Source organism: Aethalodelphis obliquidens, unplaced genomic scaffold, assembly GCF_003676395.1.
Source record: "Aethalodelphis obliquidens isolate GAN/ISIS:26980383/991018 unplaced genomic scaffold, ASM367639v1 scaffold19, whole genome shotgun sequence".
Classification (NCBI taxonomy): Eukaryota; Metazoa; Chordata; class Mammalia; order Artiodactyla; family Delphinidae; genus Aethalodelphis; species Aethalodelphis obliquidens.
In genome coordinates, this window is record NW_020837963.1 from 14,457,660 (window position 1) to 14,483,864 (window position 26,205).

Here is a 26,205-nt window from a genome sequence, read left to right on the forward strand (position 1 = left end):
GGTGGCGCCGTGGTTGAGAGTCCACCTGCCGATGCAGGGGACACGGGTTCGTGCCCCAGTCTGGGAAAATCCCACATGCCGCGGAGCGGCTAGGCCCGTGAGCCATGGCCGCTGAGCCTGCGCGTCCAGAGCCTGTGCTCCGCAACGGGAGAGGCCACAACAGTGAGAGGCCCACATACTGCCCAAAAAAAAAAAAAACAAAAAAAACAGGGGGGTAACTGGACTGTACTAAGTTAGCAGAGAGTCAGCAAAAGTGACAAGTCATATAGACAAAAAAAGGCAGAAAATGAAAAAAACAGAAAGACACATAAGCTTCTACGCTGCAGAATGTATTTTTGAAATAATGACCCTACATGTCTTAAACGAACTTTGGAAATCTGGGCAAGCACAGGAATCCACCTGGCACATGAATATTCTCATGAGCCCAGTCAAGCAGTGGTCTGGCCTCTTTAATACCTTTCACTTCTAGCAACCCAACCACTAGCCCCATCCTAAAGAAGAGCCACGGAGATAGAGTGGAAGCAAAGGGAGCAGGTACACGGCACCAGAGTAAGGGCACTTCTGTCATTACCTCCAGATGCAAAGTTTCGTTAGTGACACTTAAGATAAAGGCATACAGGTAAAATGTGACAGTACTTGATCCAAATTTTTAGCAAAAGAGTAAGGGACAGGGCAATATGAAGGGTTAATCTCTATATAACATAGGATGGCAACACGGGAACTCCTACCAATTTTTTAAAAATCACCTGCCATTTATTGACCAATATTAATATTTCTGTTTCCTCTATTCAGTAATGTTCCTATTTGAGTTTATAGCATGTACAACTGATTCTCCTACAGTCTTTCAAATCGCCGATCAGTAAGACATTTGCCTTTGAGAGATAAAAAAAGAAGTGTTAAGTTAATCATATTCTAAAATTAATACTAAGAACTTTCAACTCTTCAATATTTTTTCCTTGAGCCCTAAGAAATTGAAAATCTATCAGAAGTATTTACTATCCAGTTCTAATTCTTTAAACAAACAAAAAAAGGTACAATATATTCACTGCACGATGAGTCTGGAGGAAGCTTAGGGCTGTGACTGTACAGGTACCATATATCCACTGATTAATACCAGTAACGCTTCTTTGAGATTACAGATAACATCCCTTATTCATCTTACAGTTTCGACCCGTTGTTAAATACCATGCTTGCAGTATTTAAAATCTTGTTTTGGAATTCCCTGGCGGTCCAGTGGTCAGGACCGCACGCTTCCACTGCTGAGGGCGTGGGTTTGATCCCTGGTCGGGGGAACTAAGATCCTACGTGCCACACGGCGTGGCCAAAAAAAAAAAAGTGTATAATATCTTGTTTTGACATATTTCCTCCACTAACAGCATTTCTTTTTCCCCTTGCTTTGTTTTTCCCTCCAAAGCTCAAACAACTGGGAGCTAAAGATGTAAGTATATTTAATAAACATTTCTTGAGTACTAAACACGGGCACAATATTAGGGAGTATGAGGAATGTAGGACATAGTGCCTGCACTGAGATGTGTACAACCATACTGATGAGAAAAGACATACAAACCATAATTAACTAGCAAGTCAAGACAACATATTTTAAAGGGCAAATAAGCACCAGAGGAAAAAAAAACACTTAGAGTTTAAGAGAGACAGATCCTTACGAGCTGATGTTTGGGAAATCTGATGGAAAGGGATCCTGAACTAGTACGTTCCAGAATGAGCACAACTCTGCCAGGTAGAGAGGAAAGGGGAGAGTATTACAGGAAGGGGCAGCAGACGGAGCAAGCACATGAAGGCTAGGACCGTTAAGTCACAACCAGATGTCCTGCCAAGTCTCTCTAAAATGTATTCTTCAGAACACTGGCTCTATAGACATTCACAGATACGAAGTGAAAAGAGAATTCCATGGCCCAGTAAGCCTAAAGAATGAGGGGTTTAATAAAGGTTCTTTATTTCGGGACTTCCCAGCGTCTTTAACGTGCTTGTGCACAGACCTCCCAATCTTATCTGACCATGGAACTTTTTTTGGGGTCCTGCAGGATTACTGTTTTGCGAACTGCTGGTAGGGCTGACGGCCTCACTGCGTGGGGTCGTCTAGGCAGCCTCCCTGTGATCTGTGTACTCAGGTGTGTGTCTGTACTCGCCATGGTTGGTATCTGGGTTCTGCCACGTGAAGGTAAGCATGACCTACTGATGCCCCTGATGAAACTGTACAGGATGTATAATAATTCCAGCGGAACTCAAATCCAAGTTGGTCATAATAGACTGGACAGTGCCTCTATTCTGAGGTCTCTAAATTAGTTTGGAATTTAAGACTAAGCCAATACAAAGTTTTCCAAATAACTGTCTTTTTCAGAGTTTATACAAAGGAGTGCAAGGCTGGCTCATGATTTAGGGAAAAGAAAAATGTATACAAGGTATTCTTTACTTATAAGCATTATATAACCAGGTACTGATGGCATTGTTAAAAATGCAATGTTCACATGGTATTAGTGACCTTAGTTATTATAACTGTCTGCTGGGTATATCCACCTAACCTAAATATTAACCCAAACTCAATCTGTCTACAACTAAACTCCTTACCAACTGTCTGCCTTCCCACTCCTCCCTCAAACACAAAGAAACGTGCTGCTTTTTGGCTAGTTAATGGTACCATTTAGTTGAACACTGGCCAGAAATTCAGGAACTATCTTTGACTCCACAACTATATTCACTCTCCCAGCCCCAAGCCAACTAGTACTAAGTTCTGTAGTCTCCACCTCCTAACCATCTCTTCTTTCCTCTACCCTCGTTCAGACCACAAGTGGAGTCTTGCCGCTAAAACAGTGCTGTGTTCAAATCACAGTTCTGTTACGTATGTGGTAAGACACTGTCCAAGTTAAACTCTCCCATATTCAATTTCCCCATTTATAAAACGGGGATGCCTTCCCCATAGGGCTGTTGGGATAAATGAGAAATATTTGCAAACGATATATCTGACAAGGGGTTAATATCCAAAATATACAAAGAACTCATACAAGTCAACATCAGAAAAGGAAACAACGAGATTAAAAAATGGGCAGAGGATCTGAATAGACACTTGTCCAAAGACATACAGATAGTCAACAGGTACATGAAAAGACGCTCCACATCACTAATCATCAGGGAAGTGCAGGTCAAAACCACAATGAGGCATCACCTCACATCTGTTCAGAATGGCTATTATCTAAAAGGCAACAAATAACAGATGCTGGTGAGGGTGTGGAGAAAAGGGAACCCTTGTGCACTGTTGGCAGAAATGTAAATTGGTACAACCACTATGGAAAGCAGCATGGAGATTATTTCTCAAAAAATTTAAAACAGAACTACCATAGGATCTAGCAACTCCACTCCAGGGAACTTATCCAAAGATAATGAAAACACTAATGAGAAAAAATATAGGCACCCTTACGTTCACTGCAGCATTATTTACAACAGCCAACATATGGAAGCAACCTAAGTGCCCACCAACAGATGAATGGATAAAGATGTAGTACATATATACAACAGAATATTCCTCAGCCATAAAAAGATTGAAATCTTGCCATTTGCAACAACATGGATGGACCTAGAGGGTGTTATGCTAAGTGAAGTAAGTCAGACAGAGAAAGACAAGTACTGTATGATTTCACTTATATGTGGAATCTAAAAAACAAATGAACAAACAACAAAAAAGAGTCATAGACACAGAGCACAAACAGGTGGTTGCCAGAGGGGAGGGAATTGGCAGGGAGGAGAGAAATAGGTGAGAGAGAGTAAGAGGTACAACCTTCCAGTTGCAAAATAAATGAGTCACAGGTATGAAATGTACAGTGTAGGGAATCAGTCAATAATTATGAAATATCTTTGTATGGTGATAGATAACTGGACTTATCACGGTGGTCATTTTGAAATGTACAGAAATACTGAATCACTACATTGTATGCCAGGAACTAACATAGTGTTATAGGTCAATTTTACTTGAAAAACAAACAAACAAACAAACAAACAAACATATAGCACTAGATTTGTGGATACCAGCAGTAGGGGATGGGGGTGGGGGAATTGGATGAAGACAGTCAAAAGGGATAAACTTCCAGTTATAAGATAAATAAGTACTAGGGATGTAACGTACAACATGGTAAGTATAATCAACACTGCCGTCTTACATATGAAAATGGTTAAAAGAGTAAATCCTAAGAGTTCTTATCAGAAGGAAAAAAAATGTTTGACATTACTATTTTATTTTTTTAATTTTATTTTACATGTGCAGTTTTATTTCAGTTTGGAAATCATGCACGAAATATGATCTAATAAAAAATTCTAATCTAATATAAAATTTTTTTTCTATTTAATTCTCTATATGAGATGATGGATGTTCATTAAACTTGTTGTGGTCATCATTTCATGATGTATGTAAGTCAAATCGTTATGCTGTATACCTTAAACTTCTACAGTGCTGTAGGTCAATTGTATCTCAATAAAACTGGAAGAAAAAAGAAAACGTGAGAAACTGCATGTAGAGTACCAAGTACAGGTCGTGGCTCATTTACAGCAAGGAGGCTAAAATCATCCTACTTTTTGCTCCTTTCACAAATACCATTATAAAAACACTGCTGCCTAAGTCATCTTCCTCAACTGTAAACCTGATCATTTCACATTCCTGCTTAAAACTCTGTAAACTGTTCCTTACAGGATAAACTACACAGAGGGCTGCGAGACTTGTTACTGCCAACCTTTCAACCTCACTCTCCAAATCTCCTCTATCCTCCAGCCATACCAACTATTTGCCTTTCCCAAATCTTTCAACAGTCCCGATGCCCGTTTTCTCTGCCTGGAATATGCACTCCATCTAGGAAACTTCTACTTCTCCTTCAAGGTGCAGCTCAACTCTGAGAAACTGTTCCTGACTTTCACCGCTCCAGCCTGGCAGAGTTGCAGGATTCTAACCTCCTGATCCCTTAAATTTACCACACAGCATACTAACATTACATAAGCATAATGTTACATAATGTCACCTCCATTAGACAAGCTCTTTGGAGAAAATGACCTTTGTCTTATTCATATTTGTGTGGCACACAGTAGAATGCCTAAACATTCACCGACTAAACACAAACCTACTGGCAAATTTGACAACACGTGACCACTTACACCGAGCTTTGAAGCCACTTCTGCTCTCTCAGAGTAACACTGATGAGTATGCGAACAATATCCAAATTTCAAATGCATTGAATTTCTATCAAAGATTCAGAATGAGAAGTCATACTAGAATACTGTTCATTTGATTATCTCTAAATGCATGTTACTTACTGTCAATGTTTTCTGGTAATACGTAATCTTTGCCCGGACAGGATAGGGTTTATTACGAAAGTCCCTTTGGCAACTTGCTAAAGCTTGATTAGCACCATCACTATAGTGTGAGGGAAAGGAAGACAAACAAGAAACTTAAAGCTTCTCGATATGTTAAAAACTCACTATTTAAAATGATTAATGTCCAGAAAGGTCAAAACAAAATCAAGTTATGACAAAGCTTGGGATATTTGAAGTTATTTATGCAGAAAACACCAAGGACTCTGGATAACAAAAAGGAGCCAATGTTACCACGGCTGCCTGCCGGCAAGGGGAAGGGATACTCTTCCTCTCCACAAGACTAGGGCAGGGTCAGAGTCACATACGGTGCTTTCAACAACGCAGATTCCTAGATCCCACCCTCAATCAGCTGAAGCAGCATCACAAGGGGGAGGCTTGGACCTCTTGTTTATATATTTCAATGGGTGGTCATGATGAACTACCAGAGTTACAAATCACTAAGGTAGGAAAGTAATTTTTCTTACAGTTCACTGACTGGCTAAAAGGTAATCCCCCCAACAAACATGTAAAAATTAAAAATGTACATACCTGATTCATACACATTATAAATATACTGAACACTCGAAGTTTTGTAGCCCACTGAGAATCTTTTCAATACAGCAATACAAAGGCTGAATGACATGGCATGCACTGCTTAGTCATTAGGTTGGTTAAGGCTCTGAACCTTATTTTTTAAAGATCCCTCTTAATAAAGATGAAAAAACATGACTATTGTTATCACTGAGAGCCAGGAATGTTTCATCAACCTTTAAAGGTACTATTTAATTTCAGGTTAACTACAACACATTTTTATGTTTGAAATCTAGGTGGTCCGCAGAAAGAACTTTAAAACAAAACCAAATTAAGATAAGACCTTTCCACTAAGTTACAAAAAACATCTGAAGGAAAAGAATAATCTTACTTCATCTGGAAAATGTTCAGATTTGAAACAATATATTTTATAAGGTTTCTAAAAAGAAGCTGAAATCAGGAATAATGTAAAAAATATACACTTACTTTTGATGGTCATATTGGATTTGTCCATTGTTGCCTATAATCACTATTGCAGGATTATTTTTCTATAAATAAAGAGAATGTATTTGTTTTAAAGTCCTTAGACCAAAGAAGTATAGATCATTCTGGGTGTGCTGTAAGTTCTCTTACACCTCTAAAATCCTAGGACACTGTGAGCATGGGACTGGTATGGGACTTATGGGAGCTCAGTAACAGGAGGACTAACATGGCCTCAGCATTCAAGAAGCTCAATGTTAAAGCTCTCCTTTAAATTGCTAATCATGACCTCGGATAATCAGTGGACAAACTACTAAATGAAACAATGATCATCAGTTTTAGGGCTGCTAAAGCACAAGTTAATGTTTCCAATTTATAAGTACATTTTGCTCTTAACTGTTTTAGAGAAATCGGCTGATCAAAAAGTGTGATTAACATATATGAAAACATATCAACATGTGAGCTAGTAGTAGTTATGCACACATTTTCATGAAAACAAACAGTAATAATCTTCTAAACACTAACCACCTACATCTAAATGACTCATGCTGATCCATCAAAATTATTAAGCATAGGGGCTTCCCTGGTGGCACAGTGGTTGAGAGTCCGCCTGCCGATGCAGGGGACACGGGTTCGTGCCCCGGTCCAGGAAGATCCCACATGTCGCGGAGCGGCTGGGCCCGTGAGCCATGGCCGCTGAGCCCGCGCATCCGGATCCTGTGCTCCGCAACGGGAGAGGCCACAACGGTGAGAGGCCCGCGTACCGCAAAAAAAAAAAATATTAAGCATAAACAGGGTGACGGGGAGGTGGGTACTGAAAAGTTATCAGACCTGAGGTTCCACTGTTACTTCAAGTTGGTAGATGACAAATCATGAACTCCTAGCTTTAAATTTATAAATTCCCAGCTATATAAAGACTAATCATCACACTTAAAATACAGTTTGGGGAGTCCTCTACTATTAAACTGACAAAAGTGTTAAATAAGCTATATTGTTCACAGCCTAACTTTGTTAGCAAATATATTAAAATGGGTAACAGTCCTGAAAACAAATATACCTTTCCATCATTGTCAAAAGAATCAAAAAATATTCCAACACCATTCCACATATCAGCTGATCCAAACACAGGACCCTCCAAGCCTTGATTTTCTGTATACCAAATTGCCTGTAAATACATAACACAGGACATTTAGAGACTAGTGGTATATGCATTTATACAAATTTTCCAAGTTAAAGAAATTACCGTACCAGGCCATCAGCTCCAATCCGACCTCTTCCAGTCACTCGAAATGTCACCTCAACTTCCCAGTTCTCAAAGGCTGCTTTTGTCTTTGTCCACACCGATCCTCTTTGGCTTTTTAAAGATGGTGCTATTCGAATTTGATCTGAACTTGGAATAGCATCTAGAATAGAAATCAGGGAAGAAAAGTTTTGTTATAATTAGATAAAACTCAATGAATCACCACCAAACTGTTACATATACCTACTGAGACCTAAGTTTAACTCAGTTACCTGTATGGTAACTTTGTTAGGAAAAAATTTCATGTTGACAGTTTCAGCTTTTAAATATTAGCGGGTTTTGATACCCGCCTCCTATCTTTGGAAGAGTGCAATATCTCTGCAAAAAAAATTAAAGCTGCAACCAAACACTAAAAATTCAAGGGGCAGCAGGGAGGAAACTACAGCTTGAAAGGCAAATCAACTATTTAATTCTCATGATACTCTTTTTCAAACACCTGAAAAATTTGCATATTTTCTTTTTTAAAACTGTATTTTTTTTTTTTTTTTACCGGTTTACAAATGTTAGAAATCTCAAACAGTGTGAAAAGAACATACCACTAGGAATCAAGAGACTTATTCCTAGTCTCAGTTCAGCTGTGTGACTTTGAGCAAATAATTCTCTTACTCTCTCGGGCTCACCATATGTTCACCTGTAAAATGAAGGGGCTGGGCTCAATCACTTATATACACCCTAAAAGTTATATGCAAAATTTTGAGCATATATACATTCTTCTAGGGAGAGGGTCAATCAACTGAATTTCAAGTCAATAATCAGTTCTTCAGCATCAGGAGATTCTCAGAGAGAACAGTGATCCCCAAAATGATGGCCTGCATCTCCATTCACTTACTAGCTGTTTGATCGCAGGCAAGTTACTCCATTTCTAACAACCTCATAGGCATATAAGTGCATATAAATATTTCAATAAATGTTAGCTGTTCCTATTATTGGACTAGATAATTATTAAAGCACCTATGAGGTCTATATTTGAACAATTCTGGCACACCTTTTCAGATATTAACCAGTTCTGACATTCTGACATCCACACTGGGACATAACTGTATTGTTTCTTTACAGGTAGGAAAAATTGACTAAAAGACAAGTTGAGATATTTTAGTAAGTTCAGCCACTATTTGTCACCATGACTTTCAAACACTTAAAGGTTTGGGGCAGTCATCACAGGAAAAGCACTGGATATAGAAATCAGAAGACCTGGATTTGAGTACTATTCTACTGACACTATCTATGTAACCTCTTCCAAGAACCTTAACCTTTCTGAACATCAGTTTTTTTCACCTATAAAACAGATAACACCTGCCTTGCCTACCAAGGATCTAATCAGAGCACGAAGAAGGTGAAAGAGCTCTGAGAGCTATAAAGGCTTACAAATTGCTGTTATCATTTTTGCCCTTATGGACCCAAGGATGTGTACTGACAGTACAAAAGAACATGAGAGTTAAGAAAAAGAAACACCACAGATTTGGTCTTAATTTGGGGATGATGTAAGGGGACACGTTTAAACTAAATCTTAAAAATTTCTCTATTAAAAAAAATTGTTTTAAATAATGGATCTCAGGGCAAAATGAAAGGCGAAAAAATGATCAGTGGAGTTAAGAAAGCTGTGAGACTGTAAAAATTACAGTGATAATGAAAGCAAGGGATACCCATAAGCAGTGATTCCCAGAGTCGACAGACAGAAAAATCACTAGCTAAAATTCTAATCTATTTCAAATTCAATCTAGCCATACAACTTTCATTCACCCAGGTACATTATCTGACATTTCTGCAGCAGAAAAGCTTAGTTGGTTATAGGTTCTGAAAAGAAAGTCAATGTGACTAATTTAAGTAGCTGATTAACATTCCTAATTGGCTGATGTATGTGGTGTGAGTGTGAGAAAAAGAACAGCAAGCCGGCAATGGAGAATGGCAGAAGCGAAAAAATGTCAACACATTTACCACCACTACTGAAAAATTCATCATCATTCCAAGAAAAGAAACAAAAATCCCCCAAACCTGTGTCTGGTACACCTGCATCGTCTTTGTGTATTAAAACAATGCTACCTTGATAACAGTTGCCCAGTTACATACCCTTGATGAGTGATCACATAATAAATGTCCGCTGAGTAACAAAATGCACTCTACTTCAAATATTTAATGACTTGGTCATCAAGTCAAATTGAAATTTATGCCTTTTAATTATACATTAATTTCAGTGAAATAGCACTTCCTAAAAGTGTGCTTCCTATTCAGCAACTACTTTCTAGAAATGGAACATTTTGTTTCAAGCACTCGACAATCTAAAACGATGTATACAAGCCTTACATAAATGATTGCTTAATAACCCATAAAGATGGAATTCAAACTGCCAGTGCTTCTAACCCCAGATAAAGGCATTTGCCACTTGTTTCAAAGGTTGCATCTGATGGTCACTGAACAGAGTTTACAGCATGCCAAGTGCTACGGCTGATTCCTTAGTCAGAGGTGACACATCAGCACTAAAGTAGATACGTTTTCTTTCACATATGTAAATACCTAGCAAGGCTCTCTCAACCATTAACAGTGCTTAACAGTGCCAAACACCTAAAATCAGTAACACATGGCGCACAGGTTATTTCAATTCCCCCCCACAAAAACCCCAAAACAGCTGTATATATAATGCTATTCTTAGCCTCAAGTTCTCAGTCAATAACCCCCCTCCCTTCTTCTACTAAATAAAGCAACGAGTGTGACTATTAAATTACCTACTGTGTTAATACAAGAGAAAAGATCAAAGACCACACCAAGTCACTGAGAAAGGCAAACTTAACGTACAGTTCCAAGAGGGTGAGAAAAATGTCCTCTGACATAAAGACTTAAAGATTATTCTAAAGCCAACACATGCCACCTCTAAAGCCGTCAGGGGGCATCGGGTACAAACTGGAGCATTACCCACTGCTAACACCGGAGGAGAAAACGCAGGGGAGGGCCGAGGGGGAGCGGGAAAGAAGGTGGAGGGCTGCCAGACCAGGTCTCAGGTTCGGAGGAGACGTGGCGTTGGGGTGAGACGTGATGCCCAGAAGCGAGCTCAAGTTAGTACCTGGAAGTGCGGGAACTAACGAAAAACCTCTAACCCAAACGGAAAGAACAGACAACATCAAAGACGGGAGGAGGAAGGTCGGGTGGAGAGAATGTGGGAAAGACTGGGGGGCTGGCGGAGGGAACCTTGCGGACCAGAGCCGGCGTGCAGGCGAGGCTGCTGAGAAAGGTCCCCTTCACCGCGCATACGGGGTGCAGCGGGCAGAAGGTGAAGAGGAGGAGGCTCAAGGCGGGGAGGGGACCCGGGCCCCCCGACCTCTGCCCTGGCTTACTCCCCGCGTGGGCCCAGAAGGGCACGGTCCCGTCGCTCTGCACCAGGTGCGGTCCCTTGAAGCTGTATTTGTACTCGAAACGCCGATGTGGCTGCGCGCCTGGGGTGCCCGTGGCGCCGGCAGCTGCCGGGTGGCCTCCCACGCCGTCGCCCCCGACGAAACGACAGAGCGACAGCAGCAAAGCGCAGAACAGCGGCCGAGCTCCGGCCCGGGAACCCCTTTGCCTGGATCCCGCCATCTTGGATTCTGGGAAACTGGAGGCCGGCGGAAGGAGGTGGGGGCGGGCGCTGCCGCCGGCCAACAGGGCGCTCCATGATTGGCGGAGCCCGGGGGACCCCGAGGGCAAGGGTGAGCTCCGCCCCCAGGCTCCGCTGTCCAGGAGGCTGCTGGACCCAGAGCATCTGTGGGCGGGGCCTGGGCCGGCAAGGTCCGCCCGCTCCTCCTATCCTCTCCCAGGGCGGGAAAGGGACTGGAACATACCGTTCCCACCTGATGTGGAGTGTTGGAGGAGCAGACCCGAAGGCCAGGAGCTTCCTCCTGCCTCTTAACATACTTTAGAATTCTCGAGCCCTGACATGGAAGCCACCTAAGTGTCCATCGACAGATGAATGGATAAAGAAGATGTTGCACATGTATACAATGGAATATTATTCAGCCATAGAAAGAAACGAAATCGAGTTATTTGTACTGAGGTGGATGGACCTAGAGACTGTCATACAGAGTGAAGTAAGTCAGAAAGAGAAAAACAAATACCATATGCTAACACATATATGGAATCTAAAAAAAAGAAAAAAAAAGGTTCTGAGGAACCTAGGGGCAGGACAAGAATAAAGACGCAGACGTAGAGAATGGACTTGAGGACACGGGGAGGGGGAAGGGTAAGCTGGGACGAATTGGAGAGTGGCATGGACTTATATATACTACAAATGTAAAATAGATAGCTCGTGGGAAGCAGCCACATAGCACAGGGAGATCAACTCAGTGCTTTGTGACCACCTAGAGGGGTGGGATAGGGAGGGTGGGAGGGAGACGCAAGAGGAAGGGGATATGGGGATATATGTGTACGTATAGCTGATTCACTTTGTTATAAAGCAGAAACTAACACACCATTGTAAAGCAATTATACTCCAATAAAGAGGTTAAAAAAATAAAATAAAATACTTTAACTATTTAAAAAAAAAAAGAATTCTCGAGCCCTGACACCTGTGGACCCAACACGTCAATCCTCCCTGACTATAATAAACCTTTTCAGTATTAGGCAGAAGAAAGGCATTCCTTTTGATGTGATACCCATTGTTCAGTAGCTGGTTTTCATTAGGTGGACTTTGCAGAATCGTGTCTTTCCAGAAACAAGGCATAATCACGAATACTAATGGTCCTAGCCCCTGAGCTCCACCAACCTGTGTTAGGGCATTTCAGACTGGGAACCAGCAATCCACAGGCCCGGAGAAACCTAAGATCTTTTTGTTGGTGTTGAATCAGGTGTGAGTTTATCACTCAACATTTACCGTTCTCAAAATCTAATCCCAAGAGCTTTCCAAATTTTGAAACCATAGCAATAAGGCATTCAAATGAAACTGAGTTTAGTTTTGATAAGAGGAATAATGTGCTGTGAAGGGAGGGAGAAATAGAACCTGGACATTTGAGATAGTATTGGTCTTTGATTCAACAAATAAGTTCTGCATTTTAAAAGGGAATCTCCTTTGCCTTACCTAGAAAAAATATTGTCAAAATATTAATGATCATCCAGAGTTTTGTTTTTCATAAATGTCTTACTGAATTTTTTTTTCAAATCTGAGAATAAGCAGTATGATTTAAATAGCTTATTTCATTAGCTCTTCTAGAGTTCAGCAGGTGCTCTGTGCGAATTGTTCCATTTGTAGATTTCTTTTCTTTTCCTTTTTTTTTTGGGCCGAGCCGTGTGCAGCATGTGGGATCTTAGTTCCCTAACCAGGGAACGAACCCACAATCCCTGCAGTGGAAGCTTGGAGTCCTAACCACTGGACCACCAGGGAAGTCCCTGTAGATGTATTCTTCTTCTTTTTTTTTTTTTTTTTGCGGTACGCGGGCGTCTCACTGCTGTGGCCTCTCCCGCTGCGGAGCACAGGCTCCGGACGCACAGACTCAGCGACCATGGCCCACGGGCCCAGCCACTCTGCGGCATATGGGATCTTCCCGGACCGGGGCACGAACCCGAGTCCCCTGCATCGGCAGGCGGACTCTCAACCACTGTGCCACCAGGGAAGTCCCTGTAGATGTATTCTTGATGTACTTGTGGGGAGAGGTGAACTGCCAGTCCTTTTATTCCTCCATCTTGACCCCTCTCCTCATTAGCTCTTAATGTGGGCTGTGAGTACCACATTAGCCCTAGGAGCTGTGTGCCCACATTATTTTAACTTATTTTTCATTGGCCTCCCAACTTACCTCCAGATTCATGGGCCATTACTATTAAATCTCTTTCTAGTGCTCAAATCAAACCTTTAAGTTGAATATGGATTTATGGCTCCCCATTCTTCAGTCTCCAGATGTAACTAAATGAAAGTACACTCCTCATTACCACCTCAGCAACAGCAGGAACAAACATTTAGTGTCTGTATAGCACTTGTGGGTCATTGCTCCAGTCTCTTCAGGGTTTTCAATTCATAGGATTTAATCAGTTTACCTCCAATTCTTTCATCTCTGTGGGAACTAACTCTATGCCTTGCATAGAGTGAAAAATCAATAAATGTTACAGAAATGTTAATGTTTATCTTTATGGCAAATACTTAATGAATGCTTACGATCTGCCAGAAACTGCACTAAGCGCTCTGCACATATTAGCTTATTTATTTTATTTTAAAAATGTTCTTATTGAAGTATAGTTGATATACAGTATTACATAAGTTACAGGTGTACAATACTGTATAGTATTCACAATTTTTAAAGGTTATACTTCATTTACAGTTATTATAAAATATTGGCTATATTCTCTGTGTTGTGCAGTATATCCTTGTAGCTTATTTTATACAACAGCGTATTGAAATACTTGTTTCTCCAGCCTGCTGGGCATCTAATGAGAGGTAGGTAGAAATATTTGAGGAAGGAGTCACTTACCAAGTAAAAAGATAAAACCTCATGAGATGAAGGCTTTTCTTTTCCCTGTTTGTCCTTCCTTCTGCCTGAAATGTGTATGCAATGACGGAGGGCAGCAGCCATCTTGTGACCATTAAGAATGATGGCCCAGGAAGCCAGAGGAACCCCACCTTTAGCAATTTTCTTGAGCCCCTCTGGCAGGGGAGTTCTGCCTATCTCCAGACTCCTATCTTCTGAGATAAGACTCTCACTCATTTAAGCCATTGTTTCCAGGTTTTGTTACCTGCAATCCTAACTGGTACCATAGCTCACATGCATTGAGTGCTACTATGTACAGGCACTGTTCTGGGTGGTAAATATACATTCATTCATTTAAGAGGAAATTAACCCAATGTTTTCATTTACTCTGCTGCTACTGTTTCATGTATAAGAAACAGTCCTCTTAACGTACTTGACTGCCTTCCCTAAAATAACATGTTGGACATCTTAAAAGCTCTTCTCCAAGTTTTCGCCAGTTATAAACCAGTGATGAAGCACAAAGGCTTTGGAGTCAACTGACTGGGGGGTGACCCCTGGTTTTCCCAGCGTGTGGTCTTGGGCAAGGGGTTTAGCCTCTCTAAAGCTTGGTTTCCACATCTAGATAAGGGAGATTATTAACAGTACCTATGCCATTTAAAATCTTCCATTTTAGAAAGAATTCACTGCCTGGAACCCAGTAAGGTCTCAATAAACGTGAACTATTCTGCTGACATCTTTTCCCTTTTCCACTGATAGCAAAGAGAAGCCTAACTCAGCCCCATTAAATCAGTCACATCACGGTTGCATTCATCAAGAAACACAGTCCATCACTTCTTCCCATCTCTTGTTTTCTCCTCAAGGTAAGGAAACACACCCAAGTTGCAGTCAGATTTGAACAGTGAACACTGAAGAACTCGTGACTTCATAGTAATGTAAACTGCCCGACATCTTTTAGGTAAGTAGCAGATAGTTTATGAATAGCCTCAGAGTCATGCCACAGATTTGGAAAGAGCAGAGCTAATATGACTAATTTGGTCTATTTTAATTGTATTACAAATGCTATAGTAGTTAGTGCTAAAGAATTTGCCAATTACATTTAAATTTGCAATTTAATTTCTTCATGGTTACCTTTTAATCAATGAATAAAATATAGGTAAGAATTGCCTTGGATGCAGTTTAGGTTAGGACAGAGAAGGGAGAATGATGCTATATTTGGCACAGTATGTGTCGACATCGGTTGTCTATGTATTAATATGTCATGTATGGCTTAGGTATCCATAAGCTATCAAATAATATTTGTCTTAAGCAGTCGGTGTATGTGAAGATACTTTTCTTGGTCCTGTGATGTTTAAATAGACTAACTGACTCCATTCCAACCTTTAATATATAATTTTAAATTTGGAATTTCACCAAAATGTGAGATTTTGGTAAAATGTAAATTCCATCTTGGTCAATGTAAAATTAGGCCTGACACTTGAAAGAAGATATGTTGTTCACCATAAAACAGAACTGTTTAACTTTTCTTCATATATGAAAAGGTCAGTCATAATATGACCCTTTATACTTCCATTGGGACAAAACATTATCTTTCATTCCTTTGACAAATTCAAGGTAAAGTTAAGAAGGGGAAAAAAGGAAAGAAATAGTTGGCAGGAGAACAGAAAGCAAAAGAAGAGAGAAAGAAATGTTTGGAGAGGGGAGGAAAACGTTCTTATCTGAACTGTGATATCCTGAACCATTTTTGACCACAGAATAAATATTTGTAGATACTGATTTCCCAATGCAAAATGACAAAGACCAGTAAAGGGAGGTTAAGCAAAACACTTAAATTGGGAGTCAAAGTTCGATGTAAAGAAAGGGGACATTAACATAGATAGGGAATAATCGCACCCCTCCACTATATATTAAAGAAGAATTGAACCAGAGCTTTTAGGAGTTCATTTCTCCATTCTCTGGAGATAAAGTCTTTTGCACACATTTGGAATGCTGGAGCGTATTCAATATGGAAACTGAAAGAAATCTCAGTGACATGTGAGGCAATAACAAAAATTTGTCAGCTACTGGCTAGCTCAATAAGTAAAGGATTTTTTATTTAATTCTTTCAAAGTTGTGGCACCCATGGCAAGATGATGCTGGAAAGAGAATAATTTGTTAATAACAAATCTCTAGCAATGCAAATCTCCCACCAGACCAAAAAAATGCTTTAAGCAATTTAGGTCAGAATTAGGGGTTTCTTCTCTCCTCTCTCCAGAACAGCAAGCATATAGTAAAACCATATTATTTCAAACTTCCCACTTTATACAAAATTAAATTCCAGGTGAATTAAAAATCTACACGTGAAAAAGCAAAATTATAAATCTTTTAGAGGAAAATATAAGTGAATATATTTATGACTTCAGTGTAGGAAAATATTTCTTTCAAACAAACACAAAAGCTCAACCCATAAGGAAGAAATATTGATATACTCACCTACTGAAAATTCACAAAAACTTTTATTCAACAAAAGCACACTAAACAAAGTGGAAGAAAATGTCACATACAGGAAGAATATAATTTCTATGCATAAATCTGGCAAGGGATCAGTATCTAGAACAGAAGAAGAACTCCTTGAAATCTATAAGAAAAAACATACATCCCAATTAAAAAAGAAAAAAAAAAGGAGATTACAATAGGCCATTCCCCCAAGAGGAAATCTGAATTGCCAAGAAATAAATGTTAAGATTTAACCCAAGTAATGTGAATTAAATCAGAGAAATTGAAATTAAAACAATGGGATACCATTTCCTAGTTATCAGACTAGAAAAAATTTAGAAGTATGATAATATCAAATACTGGCTAGTATATAGAGAAATGGGAACTTCCAGACACTCCCCTCACCAAAGGCACATATTCTTGTTAGCAAAGAGTCGGGGATGAAATCTATAGTCCATGAGACACTTCAGTAGCTTTAGAATTCGATATGATAATCCTTATTTTTGCTTAAGCTAGCTGGAAAGGATTCCACTTAGCTGCAGCAAAAATGGTGTTAAAACTACGGTTACGTGTCAGTTCTTTGCTTGCATTCGTGGAACCTCATAATGACGTCGAATCAATTGTATTTGAAAATGGCATTGTCTGCTTGCTTCTTGAATGCGATTATCCATTCATGCATGCATGCGTTTACTCCTATTTATTCATCAAATATAATTGAGTGCTCCCATATATATGGAATCTAAAAAAAAAAAGGTTCTGATGAATCTTGGGGCAGGACAGGAATAAAGATGCAGACATAGAGAATGGACTTGAGGACACGGGGAGGGGGAAGGGTAAGCTGGGACGAAGTGAGACAGTGGCATGAACATATATACACTACCAAATGTAAAATAGATAGCTAGTGGGAAGCAGCCGCATAGCACAGGGAGATCAGCTTGGTGCTTTGTGACCTCCTAGAGGGGTGGGATAGAGAGAGTGGGAGGGAGGTGCAAGAGGGAGGGGATCTGGGGATATATGTATACACGTGGCTGATTCACTTTGTTGTGCAGCGGAGACTGGCACAGCATTGTGGGGCAATTATACTCCAATAAAGATGTTAAAAAAAAAAGAAAGCCACTATACTTCGAACTCCCAGTTTCCTCTAGTGCAGCGGTCCCCAAACTTTCTGGTACCAGGGACCGGTTTCGTGGAAGACAATTTTTCCACGGACCGGGTGTGGTGGTGGGGGGGTGGTTTCGGGATGATTCAAGAGCATTACATTTATTGTGCACTTTATTTCTATTATTATTACACTGTAATATATAATGAAGTAATTATACAACTCACCATAATGCAGAATCAGTGGGAGCCCTGAGCTTGTCTTCCTGCAACTATATGTTCCCCTTTGGGGGTGATGGGAGACAGTGACACTGAAGTGTGTTGCTTAAGTCCATCTACTCTGTAATCTCGTTTTAGTTGCCGTCACTGCAGAAAACCCTGCTTCACAAAGATAGGATGATGGAAATGGAAGCAGGCTTTTCAGTGCTTTTGTGGCAATCTCAGGATATTCCGCCGTGACTTTAATCCAGAACGTGCAGAGATTTGAAGTTGTCTCAAACATACTTTTAAGGCCACCGTCATTTGCGATCTCAAGCAGTTGATCCTCTTCTAGCACGGACAGAGTCGATTCACCAGGTTTATTCACAAATGGGTCACAGATCCATTCCTTCCCAGTTCGGGGGCTCTTTTGTGGTTGGGAAGTAATGCTCAAACTCTTTTGAAAGCTGAGATAGATGAGCAGTTTTGAAGGTTTCATGGTTTCGTTGGCTAGCTGGTTACCACATGTTGTACAAAGTGGGCTTGGAGAACGTGAATCACCTGTTGCAATGAACCTGTAATTTAAGTAGGACTCTTGGTTTTTCTTTTAAATGCAGCTTTCTTTTTGTTGGCAGCCTCAGAGTCTTCTGCTCTCTCATCATTGGGTCGTCCCCCTTTTCAAAGAAGCTCTCCAGCAACATTTGTTTTTTTACCCGTTTTGGCTAGGGTTAGCTTGTGGCCTTACCAAAACTGTGACTGAGACAAGTGCGCAGTGCAGGAAAGAGGTGCAGATGGAAGTGGTAAATAAAATAATGGGCAGGCTGTGCGTGGACTAAAATAAGTGTCGAATTCTGACTTAAAGCCTGCCACCAGATGCAGCTTAACTGTCACTTGCCACTCACTGATAGGGTTTTGATAAAAGCCTGCAAACAATTGATTTATTATGGTCCCTGTGCCGTCAAACCTCTCTGCTAATGATAATCTGTATTAGCAGCCGTTCCCCAGCGCTAGCATCGCCGCCTCAGCTCCACCTCAGATCATCAGGCATTAGATTCTCATAAGGAGCACGCAGCCTAGATCCCTCGCATGCGCAGTTCACAGGTTTGTGCTCCTATGAGAATCTAATGAGGATGTTGATCCAACAGGGGGCGGAGCTCAGGCAGTGGTGAGGGTGATGGGGATGAATGGCTCACTCGCCTGCCGCTCACCTCCTGCTGTGCGGCCTGGTTCCTATCAGGCCATGGACCAGTACCCGTCCATGGCCCGGGGGTTGCGGACCCCTGCTCTAGTGGACTTTTTGTTTATAACAGCGCCTCCCGACTTTCCCTTCTCCTCAACAAAACGTTTCTTCTCCTTCTTTGCTGGACTTGCATGTGGTTTACTATAGTTGCGTGTCTTGAATTGCAGTTGTTTTCTGCTCCCAAATAAACTTGCTTTGCTGGTATAATAAAAAAAAATATTGAGTGCTCCGCTATACTAGAGGCAAGGTAGTAGGAATACAACTTCCTGGGAGATTTCAGACTTAAGCTTAAAAAATTGTCATAAAATGTTAATAGAGGCTTCCCTGGTGGCACAGTGGTTAAGAATCAGCCTGCCAATGCAGGAGACACGGGTTTGAGCCGTGGTCTGGGAAGATCCCACATGCCGCAGAGCAACTAAGCCCGTGTGCCACAACTACTGAGCCTGCGCTCTAGAGCCCGCGAGCCACAACTACTGAAGCCCACAGGCCTAGAGCCTGTGCTCTGCAACAAGAGAAGCCCACGCACTGCAACGAAGACCCAACTCAGCCAAAAGAAAAAAAAAATTAATAAATGGGATGCTTTCAGCTGCAAGAATGAAAAAACTCAATTTGAAACAATAGGGAAACCTGGCATTGGACAGAACTGCAAGTTAGAGGTAGGCAGGGCTGGGTGCAGGAAGGTATAAGCCATCTCTGCTCTGCATCTTGGAAATGTCTGTGGCCCTACCTTGCACTGACTTTGTCCTCAGGTTTCTCTCCAAGTTCTAAGATGGCGGTTCCTTCCTCATGTTCCACGAGAGATAGAAAATTTCTCTTCCAACCTTGGAATAAAATTTCCACCCTTCATTTGATGAGGTCCACTTAGGTTACATGTCCATCTTTGGAACATTAACAGTAGACAGGGGAAGACCATGCACTGACTCCGTTACTGGTAAAGAGCATGGGATTAGGAAGTGTGGTTAAGAACCATGGTTCTCAAACTTTAGTGGGATTCAGAATCACCTGGGGAGCCCCACGCCCAGCCTTTCTAGATAACATAGTAGGCTGAGGATAGGATGTAGGAATTTGCATTGCTAACAAGTTCCAGGTGATGCTAATGATGTTTGGGGACTACGTGTTGACAATCACCGGCCTAGACAAATCATGGTCTATCCTAGGAGCTGAAGATGGGGTCGGCTCCCAAGCCACATGGGCTATATGTGTGAGGGGGTGAATATCTAACCAAAGCCAGGAGCTCAGTTCAGAAGGAAGAAAGTTGAAATGAAAGACTGGAAGGCAACCAACAATGTCTCCACTCTTTAAGCAACAACACGATAATGTCTTATAGAGTTTATAGATTACTAAGGATGCAAAATGAAAGAGTGATCTAAGTTAGGAGGATGTGATAACATGATTATAAGAACAAAGAGTTTTTCAGTTCAAGATTACACTATCGTTTAAATAATCAGTTTTTAATCAACAAGTATACAAGTATATATATTCTTTTTCATATTCTTTTCCATTGTGGTTGATCCCAGGATATTGGATATAGTTCCCTGTGCTATACAGTAGGACCTTGTTTATCCATTCTCTATAATAGTTTGCATCTGCTAATCCCAAACTCCTAATCCATCCCATATCCCCACTCTCCCCTCCCCCTTGGCAACCATAAGTCTTGAACAAAACTACTTTAAAACACTGTCAAAGAAAATCTCAGTTTCCATGGGTAACCACTCCAAGATTTACCAAACCTCTCTAAAAGCAAATCACTCTGATGGCTTATTGAAGGTGCCACAGTCAAAGTCAATTTCCTGGTTTTTCCCACATACCATGATTAAGCTATGAACAAATGTAATTAAATGATTCTCATATAACCTTTCTAATAATTCCTATTCTGACTACTACAGTTGAACAGAATGAGGGCTGCGTGATGCCGTATACACAATAGATGCTTAAATATGGTTAAAGGTGGTACACAGCTGAGGAATACAACCATGAACACACAAAGCTGTGTATGTAATCAGTCAAGCATTCTGAGAGACTAGGATTTCAGCAGTTTGCAGACAACTCCTTCAGGAACCTGAATGAATTATTTGAGGTGCCGAATCACCAATGATGCGTATTTCTAATTCGATTCGGTTCAACTTCCTAAACACTTTTTGGATGGATGCCTGTGAGATTCCAGGCTCTGTACTATTTTGAGTTTGATACTTTAATGTTGAGGACTATTAATAATATTTAAGATTTTAAGACAGGTTTTTTAATCTTCTGGAACTACACTCAATAATTTCATTATAGTCTAAATGAATAAAAACCTAGTAACGCTAAATGTACGCTTTCATGACAAATCTCATTCAATACCTGCACTTACTCGTATTTTCCTTATTTCCAAAGCCATCTCAAGAGGCATCCCATTAGGTGCATTCTAAGAGTCCCTCCTTTCCACTAATCTTGCTTTGAGGCCTGTATAATGTTAGGGAAAATACTACAGGGCCCCAACGTTTCCCCCAAAGTGTTTACTTTGTTTTTTTAAAAATAGTTTCTTCCATTCTCTTGTTTGTCCATAACTGGTCCATGAAGCCTTGTAATTGTGTAAATGCATAGAGCAAAAATCTGCAATTATGATAAAAATATGTCCTTAAGTTGAAAACATGAGTTATCAAAGACAAATGGGTGCGGGCTCCTGCGCCAGAATGAATCTGCTCAATATTGACATAGCGAATTGTCCGGAGGAGATTAAACTGCAACTCGAAAAGCAGGCAGAGGAACAGTGAGTGACAGGGGCTTTATGGGGGGGCAGTGCCTCCCAGTGGGAGAGTTCATCTTCTTCCTCAAAGAGACGCCTTCAGGGATCATGTAACTTGAATTCCCTGTGAATTCAGTGTCATCTTAGCTTGACCAGCTCTGGAAGAACATATTAACCTCCGCTTGTGATTTTCAGAAAACCATTCTAATTTAGCAAGTAATTAAGGGTCACATGCAGGATAAAGAGCTAGATAATCTTGGATTACCCACAGGAAGCTTTGTCTCCAAGGCAACCCCCCGATGGAGGGGCTGTTAATTCGAAGGCCAGTCGGTTAATGAACTGGGAATGGTAACTGGCTCTCAGACCCGGTCGAACCAGGGAAATGGAAATAACAATTATATTGCTATTGAATGATTCAGTGGTAGAAAATAAATGCTTCAAAAGCCAGCAGAGGCAAAACATTTCAAGAAAGGATATAATTGTCACTGTTCTGCTAGACCAAGCCTAGGGATCTAAAATTAGCTTATCTTGAATTCAAGCTATGCCAATCTTTATTTATGAATTTTAGCCTCATCTCCAGCTGAATCCTCTGGTTTCAGTGCTTTCTATGACCTAATTACCCCACAGCCTCATTTCTCCAGAGGGGCAGCCTCAGTAACCAGACCAGGCTGGGAGAGTGGCCCAAGGGACCTTTGGAAGAAGAGACAAAAGTGGCATTGTCCATCAGAGTCTTTGATATCTCACGCTGGGCTAAAAAATAAGATGAGGTTGCACAGATGAGCACCCTAAGAGGATTTTTAGGCCAGGTTGGTAAAGGTGGAAGGGAAGCATGCAGCCGACCTAATGAGAGAGGCTGGGATAAGATGAGCAGAAAAACAAAGACAGCCCCACTCGGAAAACTCAGAGGGACAGAGTGGAAAATTGAAGTGCCCTTGCTGATTTCTTACGGCTCCTCTCTTTTTGTTTTTCCCAATGGCCAAGTTTGTGTCTTACGTTCTCCATAAAGCTTTCTACAACTCTTGAGCCCTTATTTACTTCTCCCCTCTAAACGTTCACTGAACCACATTTCACACTCAACTGTATATTCTGTTTCAAGGCTTATTAACAGTTTCACCTGCCCTGATTTTGTGTCTCATGGCTTGTAAGTCATGGTATATTTATTCAGTATTCTAGAAACATGTACTTAGACTCAAGGGTGAGGTGGGCACCATGCTAAATGCCGGCGATACAGAGATGAATAAAATGTGGTGTCTGACAGAAGGACCTCACAGTGAAGGGAGTGAAGGAGGCAGGTAAGCGAGTAGAAATGTGTCGTGAACTCTGAGAGGGATGTAAACGCAGCTGGACGTACCTCTGGTGCCGTATGTTCTTGGATGTTCCGTAACAAGAAAGAGAGCTAGTGACACGAAAGATGATTTATCACCAAGGCCGATGGCATGGTTGATGACAACACCGTGAAGAAAAGTTTTGAGGACATACTGGCAGTGAAAACTTTTAGCTCATAATCACCAAGTCAAGAAAAAGAAGAAAAGCAGAAAGTAGTGAATTTCTGGGTTAAGGTAGAAAAGAGTAAGGAGCAAGGAAGATATTTTGGTGAAGATTTACTCTAGCCTCCTTGCCAGGAATATAAGACCAGCACGATGTGTTTTCAGGGTCTGCCGAGGTATACATCCTTCTGAGCTAATTCTTCCATCAGGACAGATTTGAGTGTGTGAGAGAGGAAAGCGAGCCCAAACCGACCAGGTGTAGATGACAGGAAATGGAAAGAGAATTCCCTTTAAATGTGGCACTAAATTGGAAAAGGACAGGTTTCACAGTCATAGGGAACTAGTCTTAGGATTCCATGAAACAGATGTAAAGGCTGATGGGATTTATGAAGATTGGATGTTTATTTAGGAAACTGTTTTAATGATAAAAGAATGAAGGACCAATTTTGACAAAAAATGAGAAAGACCAAAGGACACCTATGGGAATCCCTTGGTGGTCCAGTGGTTAGAACTTGGCACTTTCACTGCTGGGGCCCAGTTCAAGCCCTGGTTGGGGAGCTAAGATCCCACAAGCTGGGTGGTGTTGCCAAAAAAAAAAAAAAAAGAAGAAGAAGGAAACGTATCTGACAGACTAAAGCTCAGAATGCTCTGGGGAGGTGAGACCCAAGTAAGATCACTGAGGGAGAAGCAGGGCGCCAAAGAAGGGCCAAAGAAATTCGGAGTCTTCAGGCCCAAAGGCAAAAACGAGAAAAGGAGATGTCAGCTCTACCGAGGGAAACTGAAAACACTTCCTTGTATAGTGAAGGCACTCGAGTGGGGAAAATGGGCTGCTTTATTAGATGGGGCACAGGAAGCTCAGACTGGAAAGAGATGACTCAGCTATGTTCACGCAGCCACGTGAGTTTACAGAGGGAAATGGAACAGGCAGAGGTAAGGGGGCATCTTGTTTTCCTTTCTCTGAGTATTTGTAAACAGATATAAAATCACTGGGGTGGGAAGGGAGGTGGATTGAGAGCAGAGACAATGAACACGCCTGTTGGGATGTACAGTCGGCCGTCCGCATCTGTGAGTTCTGCATCCTTCGATTCAATCAACTGCAGATCAAAAATGTTCGGCGAGGGGCTTCCCTGGTGGCGCAGTGGTTGAGAGTCCGCCTGCCGATGCAGGGGACACGGGTTCATGCCCCGGTCCGGGAAGATCCCACATGCCGCGGAGCGGCTGGGCCCGTGAGCCATGGCCGCTGAGCCTGCGCGTCCGGAGCCTGTGCTCCGCAACGGGAGAGGCCACAACAGTGAGAGGCCCGTGTACCACAAAAAAAAAAAAAAAAAATGTTCGGCGAAAAATATTCCAGAACACTCCAAAAAGCAAAATTTGAATCTGCTGCTTGCTGGCAACTATTTACATCGCCTTTACATTGTATTAGGTGTTATAAGTATCTAGAGGTGATTTAAAGTATACGGGAGGATGTGTATAGCTTATATGCAAACACTGTGCCATTTTAGATAAGGGACTTGAGCCTCCTTGGATCTTGGTGTCTGTGAGGTTCCTGGAACCAACCCCCCTCAGATACCCAGGGACGACTGTAGAGGTAAACTGAAGCTATTTGTCTGTTTAAATGATCTGGAAATATGCAGAAAGATGCTCCAGGCCTGTCATTAAGGTAATAATTTATAACCTGCTCTGGGTTAAATTTCAGATGTGCATAGCCACAACTGAAAACCAGGGAGATGTGCAAGAAAGGCCTGAAACTGTAACCAACCCATTCATTCATTCAGTAAGCATTCATTGTGCACTTATATGTGTGAGCACAGCTCTAAGCATGAGGGAGAGAGCAGTGAACCAGACAGAGGAGGCCTTGGTCTTGTAGAGTTTTACACTCTAATCTGGGGAAAGAGACAATAAAACTACCAAGAAATTTTTGAAAAGAAAATTTCAGGGCTTCCCTGGTGGTGCAGTGGTTGAGAGTCCGCCTGCCAATGCAGGGAACACGCCGCGTACCGCAAAAAAAAAAAAAAAAAAAGAAAAAAAAAGAAAATTTCAAATTGTGATATCGATAAATGCTGCAAAAACAAGGAACAACAATAACAAAACAAACAGAAATGGGGTTGAGGGTGTGATTGGTGGGGCTGGGTGGACAGGGAGACCCGGTGCTTTAGGTAGAGGGCTCTGGGAGGGCCTCTCTATGGGGGACACATCTGATTGGAGGCCTGAGGGGTAGAGAGGCAGCCACGTGAGGATCAGGGGCAGAGTGTCCCAGGCAGAGGGGACAGAAAGCACAACGTCCCTGGGGCGGGAAAGGAAGCGCGGAATAACTGGAGTGTGACCGACGGAAACAGAATCTGTATTTTAACAAGATCCAAGGGATGAATGGGTGTGTGAAACTTTGAGAAGCACTGCTGCCATCATATTTGTGTTTTTAAAAGACTCTAAGAAAAACCTACGAAGACGGTTATAATTTTGTTTCTTTTTTTTTTTTTTCTTTCGGAACGCAGGCCTCTCACTATTGTGGCCTCTCCCGTTGCGGAGCACAGGCTCCGGACGCGCAGACTCAGCGGCCATGGCTCACGGGCCCAGCCGCTCCGCGGCATGTGGGATCTTCCCGGAATGGGGCACGAACCCGTGTCGCCTGCATTGGCAGGCGGACTCTCAACCACTGCACCACCAGGGAGGCCCAAACTCGTGGCTTTTTAACATATTTGATGTGTTTCATTTTATTTTATTTTTTAACATATTTGATGTGTTTTCATCCACTTCAGTTATTACCCTCAATGATGCTCAAATCATTTCGGTGCCTCCTGAGTCCTGTTGATACAGTCCCAATAATCTTTGATAGCTTTCTTGCTTTCTGAACTTTTCAAATCATGGAATCTTAATTTGCATTTCTTTTATTAGTAGTGATGTACAGGGGC

At 41.5% G+C, this 26,205-nt stretch overlaps 1 protein-coding gene across 2 annotated transcripts in view; it reads right to left on the reverse strand.

Annotated features, from left to right (window-relative positions):
* The window catches only part of LMAN1 (lectin, mannose binding 1), a 30,121-nt gene extending 18,889 nt beyond the window's left edge, over nucleotides 1-11,232 (reverse strand). For both annotated transcript variants that reach the window (XM_027118661.1, XM_027118660.1), the window contains exons 1-5: nucleotides 10,987-11,232; nucleotides 7,609-7,763; nucleotides 7,418-7,525; nucleotides 6,367-6,428; nucleotides 5,311-5,410 (exon numbers count right to left, since the gene is read on the reverse strand). In XM_027118661.1, coding sequence (XP_026974462.1) covers nucleotides 5,311-5,410; nucleotides 6,367-6,428; nucleotides 7,418-7,525; nucleotides 7,609-7,763; nucleotides 10,987-11,224 — 663 coding nt within the window. In that variant the 5' untranslated portion in view covers nucleotides 11,225-11,232. The remainder of the gene's footprint in view (nucleotides 1-5,310; nucleotides 5,411-6,366; nucleotides 6,429-7,417; nucleotides 7,526-7,608; nucleotides 7,764-10,986) is intronic.
* Between the last annotated feature and the right edge of the window lie 14,973 nt (nucleotides 11,233-26,205).